General features: G+C 51.8%; 3 protein-coding genes across 3 annotated transcripts; 1 reads left to right on the top strand and 2 right to left on the bottom strand.

Annotated features, from left to right (window-relative positions):
- Positions 1-99: 99 nt before the first annotated feature.
- Positions 100-2,380, bottom strand: CSUI_007961 (4f5 domain-containing protein). Its single transcript, XM_068068102.1, has 3 exons — positions 1,793-2,380; positions 946-1,044; positions 100-644 (listed from the first exon to the last, which is right to left on the bottom strand). Exons 1-3 carry the CDS (start codon positions 1,814-1,816, stop codon positions 540-542), a joined length of 228 nt encoding a protein of 75 aa, XP_067919924.1. The 5' UTR covers positions 1,817-2,380; the 3' UTR covers positions 100-539.
- A 94-nt stretch (positions 2,381-2,474) lies between these two features.
- CSUI_007960 (small nuclear ribonucleoprotein) lies at positions 2,475-6,273 on the top strand (the record flags this gene model as incomplete). Its single annotated transcript, XM_068068101.1, has 4 exons — positions 2,475-3,090; positions 4,016-4,223; positions 5,175-5,518; positions 5,950-6,273. Coding segments are annotated over exons 1-2 (276 nt in total), but the record flags the coding sequence as incomplete, so codon positions are not given.
- A 756-nt stretch (positions 6,274-7,029) lies between these two features.
- CSUI_007959 (alpha beta hydrolase) lies at positions 7,030-14,840 on the bottom strand. The gene is made up of 5 exons (XM_068068100.1): positions 12,565-14,840; positions 11,868-11,989; positions 11,188-11,385; positions 10,353-10,507; positions 7,030-9,695 (listed from the first exon to the last, which is right to left on the bottom strand). The coding sequence occupies exons 1-5, from the start codon at positions 12,687-12,689 to the stop codon at positions 8,403-8,405; spliced, it is 1,893 nt and encodes a 630-aa protein (XP_067919922.1). The 5' UTR covers positions 12,690-14,840; the 3' UTR covers positions 7,030-8,402.
- Positions 14,841-15,235: the final 395 nt, after the last annotated feature.

Below are 15,235 nucleotides of genomic sequence, written 5' to 3'. Positions count from 1 at the left end.
GTCAAAGCGCGGGCGTTACAACGGTGAAGGAACAACGGAGAAGGCTAACGTTTGTGAAGGAAACCCGAAAGCAGCGGCAAGCGAAACTGATTCTGCACTCAGGTGAAAAGAAAATTGAAAAAGGAGCCAGATTTTTTTTTCCTGTCCGTTCCAGTTTCTTACTGGCATGGCCAAACTTTCAGGCGCACTATACAGGGGTCTCCATTGTGGGTGACAGGTGATTACAGCTGAACCACGAGGCCCACAGCATGAGAACTAGTTCGATGGAGCTAGCACCTACGTCTCCCGCGCCAATGTCGCCGGGTTATCTGTAACGAAACTCCTCCAGCTGGGTTTTCTTCACACGCCCTCAACGTTTCGCTGCGGCGTTTTACAAAATCCCTCTTTTCTTTGAGAAAAAACACGTAATGTCGGTGCGAAGTTGCTATACTCATGGATGCCCACAATGATTATTGAAACTGCGCTCTATGATGTACACTCTTCCGCACCTGTTTCGGCAGCTGAACTATCCTGTTGCATCACTTCTGTTCCTTCGTTCTTTACAGATCCGGAAAGCATTCAGTGACACTCTTGTTGTGCTTGTTAGTGGCGTGCTCGTTCAGCTGAGATACACTCTGAGTCTTCATGAACGGCTGTAAGCAGACCTGAAAGACACAAGAACCGGAGAACAGTAGCCGACCGCTCATCCCCTGTACTTGGTTCTCCTGCACAGCCGCAGACTACCGTTATAACAAGCATGACATGGGACAATCGAGCTCCGTGGAGAATCCACGCTACCTTAGACACATCGAGGTGTTGACAGAAAACGGCAGGGCTGTAATTTTCGGATGCCGGACGTCTACTACTGTGCATCACTTGAGGAGGCACACGAAACTTAGTCACAAGGAGCTGCCGAGCATCTGCAATATACGGAGCGACACCTGCGTTACACCTCGGCCAACCTACCTTGCACTTGATAGACATCGCCGCCTGATTCGATTTGAGCTGTGACTTAGGCTCTTTTGACTTGGCCTCATCTGCGCGAGCGCGCGCAGTGTTCTTCTTCTGCAGGCACAAGACACCACCAGGGGAAACACATACGCATCGACATGAGAAAGGAGAAAAAGGTCTCATAAAAGAGAAGACATTCAGACCTGTTGTACAGGGGACAGATAGGCATGTTGTGAGACTGACCGTTCAAGCAGTATTCTTGCCTATATGCAGCAGACGATACAAAAACGATACGCCGGACCTGAGAAAGTTGTCACAAGCTTGAATGTAAGAGCCTCCTAAAGGGTAACAAGCATGCAGATCACCAGGGAAGCACGAGCAGACCCTCTCTGCTGCAAGGAAATCCGCACACTGAAGAACAGTTCTGTAGTTGCACACGACTGCACAGCTCAATCGACTGACAACCAGCGAGACGCGTACAAAGTAGGGGACGACAAAGAGGTATTCGCAGTCAGATTCACAGCAAAAACACTCTTCGGTAAATATGCTTCTCTCTTTTCTTTCTAGTCTACATGAGAACCAACTCCACTACGGCGTAGGTCGCCTTCACACTTGAACGGACAATGCGTGCGACAATAGATCGCGAACACTCTGGCTAAACCGCTTGCTTATCCTTTCTGCAACCCCCGGACTGGACGGGTTCTCCGGTGATATCTAGTGGTACGTTGACAGCATGAATCACGCATCAGCGAGACAGCTGTGGTCTTGTTGGACAAGACCGCCGACGTGGTGAGACAGTGACGGAAAACAGCGTGATAGGGGAAACAAAAGAGAGACAGAAACCCTGTGGACAGCGACTTACGCAAGCGTTGCTTCCCTTCCCCATCTTCGCTGTGAAACAGCCAGCCCTTCTCCCCTCTCGGGTCGGTCACCGTTTTCCTTCGTCAGCAAAAAGGGAGAGACGCCCTGGAAAAAGAATTGACGAGCGAAAAGACTAGCGGATATATACAAGAGATGAGGAGTCCTGCTCTGATGAAGTTGGATTCAAAGATCAGCCTAGAGTTGCGCGATATCGCTACAGGCTGAGTCAGCGATAAAACTGCTCGAACGCCCAGCGGATCTCAGAGGACGATACGACAGGGTGACAATCTGGAGTGCGAGGTTGACGCGTGAAAAGATTCGAAGTCACATTAACGGACGGCTGCTGCCCCCTCTCAATGCTTTGAAGAAGCAGTAAGGACGTGCTACAACAGCCGCAAACAGGGGAAGATGACCGCAACGCGTGACAGAAAGACAGCTGTCAGACGGAGCAAAGCAGACGACAGGCCGGTGCTTTCAAGGCCAGAATATCCTCTTGTCCGCGAGAACCCTGCATCCGGGAAAGAGAATCGCAATTCCAGTCCCAAAACCAGTTTCTCTCGGAGACGATGCAGTCACTCCCTTCTCCCCCCCTCAGCGTCGCAGCGCTGCCAATTTTGTAGTGGTGTCGGCTTGTATACCGCAACGCGTCACTGGGAATAGTCGGCAGTGCATGTAGGTATGTGAAAGTGGGAAGTGAGAGAGTAGTGTCGGGAGCCCTCATGCGAGGAAGCCTGATCGGTGCTTTTCCGAGTCAGTCAACCGTGAAGCACCGCTTTCTACCGGGAAGTGGCATTCACCCCTTCATGAGTTGAGAGCGTCCCCAGATGTTAGGATCTACGTGAACCGAAACCCGTGCGCTTCGCCGTCGCCGCCACCGTCAGCTCCATGCAAGAAGTATTTGACTTGCCTCACTTTGGTTAGTCTTGCTTCTCTTTCTCCTGCAATAATAGACCGCCAGGGTTTCGTTTCTCTCCTTTGTTTGATGTGTCTTTCTCGCGGCGGCGCCGTGTATCCCTTCCCCGCTGTTTCCCAGCCTGTGCGACAGTCTGTATATCCGTCTGCTCGGCTTTCGCTTTGTCCTGCCTGCGTAAGTAGCGCAGTCAAACGCTTGTTTTGCTTCACAGGTTCGATCGCCTTCGTCTGTATTTAATTTCGCTTCCACATCCCGAAGGGACAGCCGGGATTTCCGTCCTTCCTGTTTTTTCTTAGCGTCTACCTCGTCTGTCAGGATGCCGGCTGTTATGGGAAAAGCAGGTCCCGCTGCGGATCTCCGCAGATTTATGGAGAAACGACTTGACGGTGGGTATGGCGCTGCGCAGGACCTGCTGCCTATGTCTTATCATGTGTCGCCAAGGCGAAAAGAAAGTCTTGTTAGCTAAGTGGCCTTCGCACTTCCGCACCACCCCTGGCACCTCTCTTCTACGTCGCGATTCAGTCCCAAACTGTCTACAATCTGTCTCCTCCTCTGAGCGACCTCAATCCTTGAAAAGAAAGCTGTACCGTTGCATGTGTGGGCCGCGACGACTCTGCACTCAGATATTGTGCTCATGTGGGAGTTTCTGCCTGCGCCTAGGGCCGTGGGGGCGAAGGCATTCAGACACCGGGCAATGGTCCTAGTTCATAGCGTACATTTTCAGCTGACATCCGGTCGTTCTAGCGGAGGAAGGACACATGAACGCCAGGTGCAACAGATTGAAAGCGAACACCTGCCAGGGGAGAGGAGAGGCGCAGCAGTAATGATAGTCTCGTGTATGCAGGTGATACATGTTTCGCTGTACAGTCTCCGTTGGGTTCGAGTCGTCATAAAAGCACGGCGCGTGGTCTGCTTGTGCTGCGCAGCTGACCGCCGACGGCATTAGTGCGCATACCAGGTGCCTTCACTCCGTGTTCCAGACACCATGCATGCTCTCGTTGTATCTTCTGTTGCATTGGCAGCTTGTTTTCTTTCATATGTCTTCTTCGAGAACCTGTATACACCTGGTGTTCCAAGCACAAACGGACTACTCCGTAGTGAGTCCGGTCCCGCCGGGAAGGCGAGATCACTAGCAAAGGTGTCACCGCCTCTCGACATAGTAGGGGGGTGGTACCAGTGTCTTGTTGATTGGACTCGCCTTCTACTTTCCACCTGCTTTGTTTTCTTCCTCGCAGCCACGGCGCTCTCGAGGCGTCGTAGTAAGTAACTGGCGCGCGTGCGGTTTCTTTTTGTGCTTTTTGTGTGCTTTAGTCCACCTGAGTGGTGGCCGCCGTGTGGTTGGAGTTCTTCGTGGATACGATACTTTCATGAACATTGTACTGGAGAACACCGTGGAGGTCAAGGGTAATCCAGCCAGCTCAGCGAACAGCGGCAAAACCGAGACAAATGAGATTGGTTTTGTCGTGGTCCGAGGAAACTCCATACTCTACTGGGAGTGTCTGGACAAGGTTCGGACCTGGTGAGCGAGCAAGCGTAAGAAGCTATAGAACCTGCTTGGAAAGCGATGCTGGTGTCTTCGTGTCACATCAAAGGATTGTTGGGTTTTTACAGGCGTCAGTGAATCTATGGCAGTGAAAGCTTGCCTATCTGTGAGTATTGGCTCACTTTTGAATAGTACGGTTGAGTTCTGAGGCGAGTGAGAGGGACTGTGATGATGCCATGTTAGGCCGAGGAGTCCAGCTCTGAGAGACGTCCTGTTGTCCATTTGAAAACTGGATGTTTCTTTGGTTGCTTTCTCGGCTATTGAATGCAGCTTTCTGATATAGAAACTTCCATCCATCAGCTGGCTCTTAGAGATATTTCAGTATATACACACACGCAGGTATCTTCATGTAGTACGACACGGGGGAGAGTGTGCATGTTCTACCATTCAGACTGTCTTCGTCCACGGATGTTCTCCGACTTCATGCAGATAAGGAATCTGTATTGTCTCCGTCGAATGTGTCGATTCTTAAGTAGCGTGCAAGAATGAGTTGACGAGTGAAAAGTTGTGAAAAGTACTTTGTCTCCTCATGTATCTTTCCCGTGTTTATCAATTTTCTCCCTACTAGCGTGGCTTTGACTGGGCTCCCGGGCAGCGCTCACTTACGCGCGGTCTTCGTGTCCAACCGTACATACAGTCAGCCCTTCACTTCCCTATTCCCTCGTCTCGATAAAGGGCGGATCCGTTTCTTGTTGGGCTCTCTTGTCTCTTCGTTTCGGCAGTGGTCACACAATTGTAGAAAGAACCGCTACGCAGGGGCACGCTTCAGTTCTTTACCCTTGCTCTTTATTGGCCACTTTTTCTGGTTTTTGTCTGGGCAGTGCGATGTGTAGATACAGCGACTGAAGCGAGCTGACCAACTGCACAAGGGAGGCGCACAGTGCGCGTGCTGAATAGTGTTTGTGGTATCTCTCTGTATGCGTGCAGATCGGAGAGTCCTCTGGTGTTGGTATTCTCGCCTAAAGAAGTCTGGGGATGCGGGCGCTTCAAGTCCGCGCCAGAACAACAACGTCTATAGTTCTTTGTTGTCCGGAGAGAAGGAACCTGTGCCTTTTCAAGGAGGCTTTGTCTTGGCTTGTGTATAAACACACCCTCGGTCTCTCAGCAGTTGTGAGGCTCCACGTCTCACTTCTTGTATATGCGTGGTTCGCTGAACGTTCTGCGTCTCCGTTGCACCCCGCGGTTTCAAGTTTATTATACCAAGGGGAAGACGAACTGTCTATAGTTTTCCCAACTCTCGACTGTCATCCTCTGTCCGACCTGTCTCTCGGGTGAGCAGCGTGGCTTCAACAGCTGTATACAAACACAAAAGCACAGTAGCGGCGTACTGACAAGGAGTATTGGCGGTGGTCGCTCTGAAGGAAGTCAGAAGGCTCAGCCAAGGCGCATGCGCGCCTTCGACTGCTCACTTCGTCAGCTGGGGCCAAGGAAGGCGGGACGTGAGACGGGCAGCGTCCCTTGTGTGCTAGCCGTGGATCCGGTCGCTTCTTGCCCGCGGATGTAGTGAAACAGAGAAATACTTACAATGCACCAGCGAATACGTACGGTTTCTAACTGAGACGTCCCTTATTTTCTTTCCGTGAACGATGGCTCAGCACAGAAAAGGCGAGCACATAAATGAAAGTCCTCGGGGTGCACGCGTTGGTCACGCTCCGCGCCTGACTCACAAGATTCTTTCCTGCGAATGTCGAAAATGCCGCAGGTGTGTTAACTCCTTACTTGAACGTGGATCGAAATCAGCGTGGGACAGGAAACATCGACATGAGTGATCTTGGATCTACCTAAGATATCTATCTGGTGGATCTGCCATGGCACAAGAGGTGGATCAGAGACCTGCACATGAAATAGAGAGCTTGAGAGCATGACAGTCCACGATCCACGTGTAAGCGCCGGGGAAAGTGACACGGGCAGCTTCCCCTCCTCGGAGAGAACCAGGCTTACGGCGTAGCAGAGTCGCCCGTGGAGTCTCGGCCTTGTATAGTGGCGGACATTCCCGTTTAAGTGCAGCGTCCAAGGCAAAACATGTGTCAGTACGTGGAAGCATTGCGATAATACTTGAGAGAAACTGATACCCGACTCCCTGCAGAAACGGGAGAGACGACCAGCCTGGCAATGGCCCGTCTCACTGAGCCCGCTGTCAGCGGGCCCGTCTCTCTTGCTTACCCGTCGTTGGACTGAGGTCCTCGGATGCCTGAAAGAGAGCAAATATCCACACTACTTTCCTGGACGCTTCTCTTCCGTCGCCTTGCAAGGTTTCACGAACCGTTCCTGGGGTACGTTCTTGCACTAAAATGTTGAACAGCGCTGCATTTCCTTTAACTGCCGTGACTACGTAGTAGCTGTTGTACACCTCCTAGGAACGGCTATTCTGGAACGGACCCTCAAGTTTCCCCACGAGTGCAGAGTTGCTGGGCCGTTGAGGATGGCGGCACAGGAAATTGTGGCTCCCGTAGTGTTACGGGCGAGGTGTGCAGTACCCCCGCCCGTGAAACCCCGTAGAGAGGCTGAAAAGTGAGCTAGTGAGTGGTAGATTGTCCGCTCGTCACATCCTGGGCGATATTTCGTCACGTCAGCAAAGAATGTCTAGCACTGCCTTAGCAGCCCCAGCATACACTGCTGTGCCTGTGTCGCGTCCTCACACAGCTTTCGGGACACAACGGCGACGCCAGACGGTGTAGCTTATCCCCTACTCAGCTACTGGATAGCTGTGCTGTTCCTGGGTCTCTTCCTGCTCAGACTAGGAGATGCGTCACATCGGCACAACCGAAAAGAAACGTTCTCAGGCCCTTCCTCTAAATCACTTGATTAGGACCCCATCGCAAATCTTCTGTCTATGGAGTGCCCTCCGTCGCTTTGCCACGCACGCACGACACACATCGCATGCGCCCCCAGCAGATCAAACCAGAGGGGACGAGAACCAGTCTGAAGGGTGACTTTGAAGACACGAACACACGAAGAGACACGCGTAAGAATCAGAACCACCAACACGTGGGCGTCCGCCCAAGGAGCCACCACCAAGCATCTGGTCCGCTTGTGATGGCAGCGTCGCCTCCCGCTCCGGGCTCAGTTCCCAAATGAATGATAGTTGTTGACACCTTTCCTTCGAAGTGCAATTAGGGTCCTTGGAGCTAAAGTCCCGGGGCGATCCGCAGCCTGCCGGCTGGCAGCGCCAGCACTCCTCACGTGTCGTGGGAAAGCTTCTCCCTTGCCTTACGACTACCGCTATTCCCGGCCCTCCAGTAATAAAAACAGGTATCTCCAACAGGAGAGAGTACTCTACTTTTTCGGACACAGCTGGAGAGGCCGACCTTCGGGGCGCCCAAACGCCGGCGAGGCAACCATGTCCGGTTTGCTTTACACTGATTTAAGCTGCTAATGGGCCAAGGGAGCGGGGACAGCTGATTCAAAGCTGGTGGGAAGGCGATTGTCAGCGACGTTCCCTGGGAGTATTGCCACTACGCAGGACGCACACCCAGTTTTCAAATAACTCAGCCTCTCTTTTCTCTTTCGAACACAGCGCATCATTATCCACGAAGCTGGTGAGCTGCTTAAGCACACGAGACCTGAACCACCTTACAAATATGTGGCCAAGTGAGAGGAGGACGTACAACAGGAAATAGAAGACACTCTTCAAGGAAAGGGTGCCAGGAAAAACATTTTCCAATGTCTCACATTCGCTATACCGCCTTCAGGCTTTTCAGACACTCACGGCGCGTGTGTCTTTTACTTGAAAACTCGACACCACAGCTCCATACTCCGACGGAAAAAACACTCCACTCAGAACTACTGATATGTTAAAAGAGTTTCTATGGAGCTTCTCCCTCTGACCAGTGAACAAACCCTCTATAAGGGGACTGCGTCTTTCTCATAGACTGAAAAGCTCTAGCATCGGAAATGTTGACTAAGTAAAATCCTAGTGGACAATAGATTTAGCAATGACAAAAGCGTCGCACTTGTGCAATACCATCATTTCACAAACTCCGCTACTCTGACCATTGCTTGATGGAGGGACCTAACTTTTTGTCGAGTGCTACCGTGACGGTAGAGTTCCTTTCAATACGGTTGAACCTGAAACATCACTTGCCCCATGGTACTCAGTGTCCGCTGTCTCTGCCGTATTCTTTGTCTTCTTTCTGAAAAGCAATCCATCTCTCTTCATGCAGCTGTTTGGGAAAGAACGCTTCGAGCCAGAATGCTGTCTCTACTACCTTCGTATGAACCTGCACTATGGAAAACTGAAAACGATCCGGTCGAGTACCTCTTCACGCTTGTTTGAGTATACGGCAGGGACGAAGTCTGATTCCCATGCTGAAAGCCAGAACCTGAAATAGGCGACATGCGTATACCGAGTGTATGCTCCATCTTGGACATGGCTGGAGTCACGTCTGGGGCAACGTTGATATCACGATCTGCCGTTGTTGGTAGTGATAAGCCAGAGTGACACTGGATGAAGGAAGGGGGTTCCCTTGTGAACTTCACTCCAACGGAATCGTGAAAGGAAGTTGAAGTCCGTACTCGCCCCGCGGTTGCAGTTGATGTCTGGATGATGTCTCCCCTCGTGGGAGTGGACCGAAGTTGTTGTGTAGCTTTTTCTGTGTATTTTAAAGGTGGAAGGCTTTCTAGAGACGAAGACGTGCGTGATCCAGGAGTCGTTGAGAAGTCATATTCGACCTCGTCCACTGTCTCTTTGACATCACCATCACAGTTGCTCCTTGGTGCTTCATCACTGAGTTGAAAAACAGAAGGAAGGGGGTAAGTTGGCTGAGTATTTCTCTCCTGCGTGCGCTGTTCCCTTGCGCACGATACTCTGTTCGATGAAAGCGCCCTCAGACTCGATGCTGTTGCTGCCCCTTTCGAGCCCTTGCCCAACGTAAAGCTTGAATACGTTCTGAGAGTGTCCCGAGGTTCCATACAATAGGATGAAGAGACTCCGCCACTCGAAGCAAAGGTGGAACTGCGAGAGTAAGGAGCGAAAGAACAGTAAGTGTCGGCCTCGAAGGTAGCAGTCCGTCGATAAGGGCGACTCGGTTCTTCCACTTCGAGTGATGACTGGAGAACTACAGGGGCAGAACCAGCCAGAGAGGTTGCCCCTGACAGGGTACAGGATATCGTTCGCGAATAGAATGGACGACTATTGGTCGAACGCAAGGCTGAAGACCAGGATCTCTTCGTATACCTCTGTCTCTTCAAATTCAACAGTCGTGCTTTCACGCCGGCTTCCGTGTCAGCCAAACGTGTTGCCATGTCTGTAGCCTCCGCTCGTGCGGCCGCAGCCATTTTCGTCTTAGCTTCGTATGGCATCTCGCGTGAATACACTGCGACCCGACCGAGGAACCTCAGAACAGCCGAGTCGACCCGCATGGCCAACGCACCCCAGCACAGATTTGTGTGGCCACCTCCTGACACATAGCAAGTCATGGTTAGCCCAGAGTGCTTCTCCGCCAACACCTGGAAAGACAACAAGAACGCACAACGGGGGGGCATACGCGTTCGAGTGATTATTCATGAGCCGCTCCCTTGGGAACCCATCGAGCGCGAGCTGGGATGGTGCGTCTGTCGAAACGAAAGATGATGGCCCCTCCTTTGTCACCACGGCAGTGAAAAAGACGATCCTCGTGGACTCGGCCGCAGTGTCTCCATGCCCTCGGTCACAAGTACCAAAGAGCACCGTTGAAAGCTACTGTCAGGGCTCTATACAGAGGAGACAGGAGAGGATGGCTTCAGTACTAAGGAAATACACTGCAAAACCGTCTACACTACAGCAGCGTAAGCGTACATATGAGTAAAATGGCGGCCCCGCATGAAGTACCATGTGAGAGTGGTACACTACGGCGAAAGCAGAAGATGCACGACGAGAGCACCGAGGAATCAATTCAGTCTGATGGTAGTAGGCAGAGAATGACAGAAAGGCCCGTGCCGCTTCCTCCTCTTGGCTTATTCGTCTCATCCTAGGCATTGAACACATCGGAGCGCACTTGAAGAGGGAGGCGACGCCAGCACGCCGCTGAATCCGTAAGTCTTCATATCGAGATATGTATACCACTGTACTACGCTGTGTAGGTACACTGGTGCGATTCTCAAGAGGAATCTGTCTGCGAGCCCTACCTTAGCATGCGAGATCGCGCAAAGAGCGTCTTGTTCGCCGTGTACGATTAAGACGGGACACCTTACACGGCCGATTTTATGGAGGTTACAGCACATATCTCCGGGGTAATGTCCTTCAATATGTGGTAGCTTAACTCGATAAATCGAAGCAAAAGCTGTAAAGTGACAACACGGAGACAGTACTGCAAACTATACACGTGCCGCCCCTAAGCATGGCCTGGAACCGCAGTAGCATACCTTAAATTATTTTTTAACATATGGATGGCTTGCAGTGAGGAACCCCTGCAATGTACTCGGTCACTACTCAACTGCTTCGAGGCTTCACCGTCTGATCACCCAGGAGTCTCTAGCGCCTCTTCTTCGAACTCACAAATGATCTACGAGACAGAGGATGAATTCACGAGCTTTCTGCAATCGCGCAGCAGTCTCTATTGCATCTGAAGTGCACAAAGGACCTAGAGGACTTGTTTGATTCTAACCTAGCGAAGAGCTTCTACGATGAAGACAGTTTGGGTCTTCCCGGGAACGCACTTCGATTTTTCCAGGTGAACAGCTGGCCAACCGCCATCTACGTGAACCCTTACGTGTATCGTATCTCTGTTCGAGATGCTCACGACGATAGCTACAGTATGACGCCATGAATCCCTTCCCTCGGAAGAAGATTCGCGGTTTTATTTCTACAAACATGCTGGCTGTCATATTCACTGTGTATAGATGGGCAGACACCTCGTAAATGAAAACCTCTACGCAATTCATGAGGCAGCCACCCGGGGGGACACTTCAACAGTATGCACATATGTCGCCTCCGTAGTTTGATTCGGCTTTCCATTCTTACCGCTCTGTAGAATTAGCCCTCCAAGGACAGACCATCTCGATGCTAAGTGTGTAGCCGCGGCAGAGCCTAAGCTTTTACCCAGAGCGATGATCTGGTGTGGAGAGTAGTCAAGCTCCCGGATGAGATACATGTACGCCGCTTCAATATCTCCATACATATTGGCTTCGCTGGGTGACCCGCCTAAGCTCAAGCCGTAACCTGCACGTACAAGACATCACCATCATCGCCAGCTGCACATCAGCCAAAGATGTGAACCGAGAAACGGGGAAAAATGTCAGAGAACAGGTCACGCAATACAAAAAGGCAGGAGTTCGAGCGTGCCTGAAGGAAAGAACAGAGTAGTAATGTGAACTGCCCGTAACCAGGATGTTTCCCCAATTGTCGTACTAGATTCTCCTTCACTTCATGAACTTCTCTAAGTCATCTACTTGGTCTGCGACCCTTCTATCACGATCTTAACGGAGGTTGTGTTCCAACTGTGATTTGAGAGTCACCACGAAGCTAGTGACTGGCCGTTGAAAACCCAGAAAGGACACAGAACCCCTGATCCTCACACCCTCCGTCGCCTACACCTAGACAGTCTTAGAGACAAAGTACAAAGGAAAAATCTGTCTTTCTGAACCGTACAATGGCGACAAAAGCCTCACAGGAAAAGTAGGAAGATCTAATCTGTCTCTTACCCGTATAGTCATAACAGAAGACGCTGACATCCCATGCTTGAGCACAGCGATGCGCTATCGGGGTGATCGTACCTAGATCCTCTGCGTTTCCATGGCTATAGAGAACGACCAGAGGTGAATTCCTGGACGTCAAAACATAAGCGAAAAAGGAAGACATTGTACACACAGTCGGATTCAGGCATCTATGACGTAATGCCAAACTTCGCTCTGAATGCTCAAAAGAAAAGAACACACATGCGCAGTAGAACCCGCAAGTGTATGTACATGCGCTTACTGGTGTTATACCACCTCACTGTAACTCGTCTAAATATGCAATATAAACGGGTAGAGGCCCTTTTACGCAAAAAAACCTGGATTCTTCATATCATACTTCGCCTCCAGTTATTAGAATACATTCTCTCCCTATACGCACTTCTGTACTAGTGTAACATTGTACAAGAGTTCATTGTATGCTTTGAAGCAAAACCCTTGGGAATACATAGACGCTGAAGAGTTGCTGGGGGAGGGAGGGGGCGACGGTACCGCCTCTGTGCGGTCCTCTACGCTGTCTATAGACCGCGATATACACTAAGGTACACCTCCGTACGGGTAACGGTACGTATACATATCGGTTGTCATTGAGAGATCCCATACGCACTGCATAGTAGAAGAGCGAAGACCACATGGAGGGAGGGAAGACAGTTTTCAAAGGCCGCACCTCCTGAGATAGAAAGCGGGAATGACAGAACCGTGTTCCGTTGGTATCCATAAGAGGCTTCCGTTAGGGCCGTACGTCGGAGGAGTAGGCGGCCTAAAAACGAGAGTTTGTAGAGCTTGTCCCATTTTCGCATCAACGGACTACGATACCTTGTCCCTGTCAATCTGTTGATGACGGCCAAGCTTTCTTTCTACGGTTATCTCACAGCCTAGCAAACTCACCGAGAGCCCTCTGGGTTTGCTTTGGATGGAATGAACGTATAGTGCAGAAGACACTAACACGCGGGTTGTGTGTTTGCTTGTTCTGCGCAAGAAAGAGGGATGTATGTGTGGGTGTAGGTGTACGACGAAGGAGAAGTGGAAGCAAACGGCCGTGATTTCGAACCTAACAGGATATGCGTCTGATCTGTTTAAGCGGCGGGAGGAGAGGAAGAGGAGGTAGGGACTGACGGAGTGGAAACGTGTCCTATTTGAAATACAGAGAGCAAATGACGTATGACATTTTGGTGGAAGAGATGACGGTCATGCGTATCTATGTCCGACGTGAAAGATGTGCAGACGGTAGACAGTCGCCCCTACAGACTATGCATCCGTCCATACAGGCGTCACTTGCCAGGAGGACGATGAAGCGGAAGCCGTTGACAGGAGAACCAGGTGGCCCGTAACGTGACGGCCATCGGGACCGTCCCGCGAGGGAGACAGGGGAGGTGCCTATCTGCCCAGTGGGCCGACTGATGGGACGAAGCTAGCGGAGAGAGTTGAATCTTTTTCCACTTGAAAAGCCATCAATGAGTTACTAGTAGTCGTTCAGAAGAGGGCGCCCGTTCTTCCCGAAGTCCACTCAACAGGAAAAAGACCCAAAGGAGACACGTCATCATCTCTATGGCTAGCAATCAGAGACACACGGCCAGGGCCGAGCCGCCACCTCGGTAAGATCGAGGCCGCCGAGGTAATGCACTTCCCACTTGTCGGCAAAAGAAGCCCAACAAGTGGGCAAGTTAGAGAGCAGACTAGCTGGCAGGGACAGGGAAGTCTGGAAAAAGAAATAAAAAAGACTGCCCGGCCCACGGTGACGGGGTACCGCTTGTCGGAGTCCGACACGAGGGCGCTAGGGGTCTAGCGGGCGATAGCGAGACGAGCTCTTCGGAATCACGCGCTACAGAGAATTCGGGAAGGAGACCAAAAGCCTTCAACCCCAGTATCAGACCTGAAAGAAGGAAAGCTGTCCTGAGATAGTCATTGCAAAGGGTCTAGCGAGTAGCCTTGAGTTGTCGCATTAAGGAGGCGCTAACTAGCGTCCTACGGGCGTGTGGGTCGCCGTCGCGCCTTTGCAACTAGCAAGCACGACGTGACGCAGACTTATACATGAAGCGGGAAACGTCGCGTTAATACGGGTCGGAAATACAGTCCCTTTATCTATTCTGGACGAGCGGGGGCCTGCCAACGGGGAGCATCTGTGCCGGCTGTTTGAGAGCCCCAGGTGGCTGCTGGACAAATCGAGAGGACGCCTCTTAGAGAGAAGCGACGAGGCAGCAATGAAAAAGATGACTGTACATGGTTCAATGGTACCTTTGAATAAAAGGAACAAGTAGAATGAAGCTGTACAAATTCAGCAGCACATCCCAGTCAGGTGAAAGAGGAAGCAGGACTGTTTGAAAACTCGGTGCCGGTGTTTGCGGGTTCAGGACACCGCAGATGATTTCGCGGGGCTGCGGTTCTGTCGCTCACGAAATCTCTTGCAGTCGTTCGTGTACTTGAGTTTCCTCGAAGGTTATTATGATTGCCAAGGTAGACAGTGTAGCGGCCCCCACATCGGGATCGGCGAGAGCCCGTCAGGCTTGCAGTTCGGAAGGTGTAGGGGACAGGCACACGCTTTCATATGCAGGCTGTGGCCGACATGACGGGGAAGGCCTCAACCTTCCGCAGAAACCGCACCCAGCAAACACGTCCGAGAGATCATCAGCGAAACTCCGGGCTTCGAGCACCTGAACACGCGTACCTGCGGACGCGCCGCTGGACGTTCGGACAATCGAGACGAGCAGCACCGCAGTTGAGAGAAAGAGGCAGCTGGGAAACGCTTGCGGGCCTACTCCATCACGATGAAAAGGTAGACTATTCAGTGCGGAAGAGAAAAAAGCGCCGCCGCCCGCGTGGGGGGGCCCGGTATGTGCCCCGGCTGCAGGTCCGCACACGCGGGTTCAAACGCACCACACTCGTGGGTTTACCGCTGGCTGGGAGTGCTCACGCCGCCGAGCGAAGGAAACAGCTCGACATACCTGTCCGCAGCGCACTCTATGAATTGTTCCATGGGCGTTTCTTACCGACGCATTTCAAAAAGCTAACAAGCTAAGGTGACTGCCCAGGGGGGCAGCTAACCGATACACCTCTGTTTCGAACGGACCTGCTGCTACGGAACGGAAGCCCGGCTACCCCTCCCATAAGCCCACTCAGGGCACAGGGACGTCGTCAGGCAGCGACTACGCTCGTCCCGCGGAAACTCTTAGTGGTTTGGCGCAAGCTGACCTTGCAGAAAGAAAGTTGCTTCAATAGACGAGTAGGGTGAAAGTCACCGGTCCAGAGCGTTGTTTGTCCAGGCAGGTAACAGTCTCCGAGGCCCGCGACATCGGCGCCAGAATGAGGAGCATCGCTGCGAATGTAACCGCTCGGCAACG

This window comes from Cystoisospora suis, assembly GCF_002600585.1.
Source record: "Cystoisospora suis strain Wien I chromosome Unknown contig_4319, whole genome shotgun sequence".
Classification (NCBI taxonomy): Eukaryota; Apicomplexa; class Conoidasida; order Eucoccidiorida; family Sarcocystidae; genus Cystoisospora; species Cystoisospora suis.
This window is presented reverse-complemented; position numbering and strand designations above follow the sequence as displayed.

What these genes read in the sequence shown, in the direction of transcription:
- CSUI_007961 (XM_068068102.1), bottom strand. Translation starts at nt 1,816, where the DNA reads ATGGGGAAGGGAAGCAACGCTTGC. An exon ending in GGAAGGGAAGCAACGCTTGC is followed by an intron (nt 1,045 to 1,792) that starts GTAAGTCGCTGT and finishes TTGTGCCTGCAG; the next exon opens with AAGAAGAACACTGCGCGCGC. An exon ending in CGATGTCTATCAAGTGCAAG is followed by an intron (nt 645 to 945) that starts GTAGGTTGGCCG and finishes TGTGTCTTTCAG; the next exon opens with GTCTGCTTACAGCCGTTCAT.
- CSUI_007959 (XM_068068100.1), bottom strand. Translation starts at nt 12,689, where the DNA reads ATGGGACAAGCTCTACAAACTCTCGTTTTTAGGCCGCCTACTCCTCCG. An exon ending in AGGGCTAATTCTACAGAGCG is followed by an intron (nt 10,508 to 11,187) that starts GTAAGAATGGAA and finishes GTCACTTTACAG; the next exon opens with CTTTTGCTTCGATTTATCGA. An exon ending in GCGCGATCTCGCATGCTAAG is followed by an intron (nt 9,696 to 10,352) that starts GTAGGGCTCGCA and finishes TTGTCTTTCCAG; the next exon opens with GTGTTGGCGGAGAAGCACTC.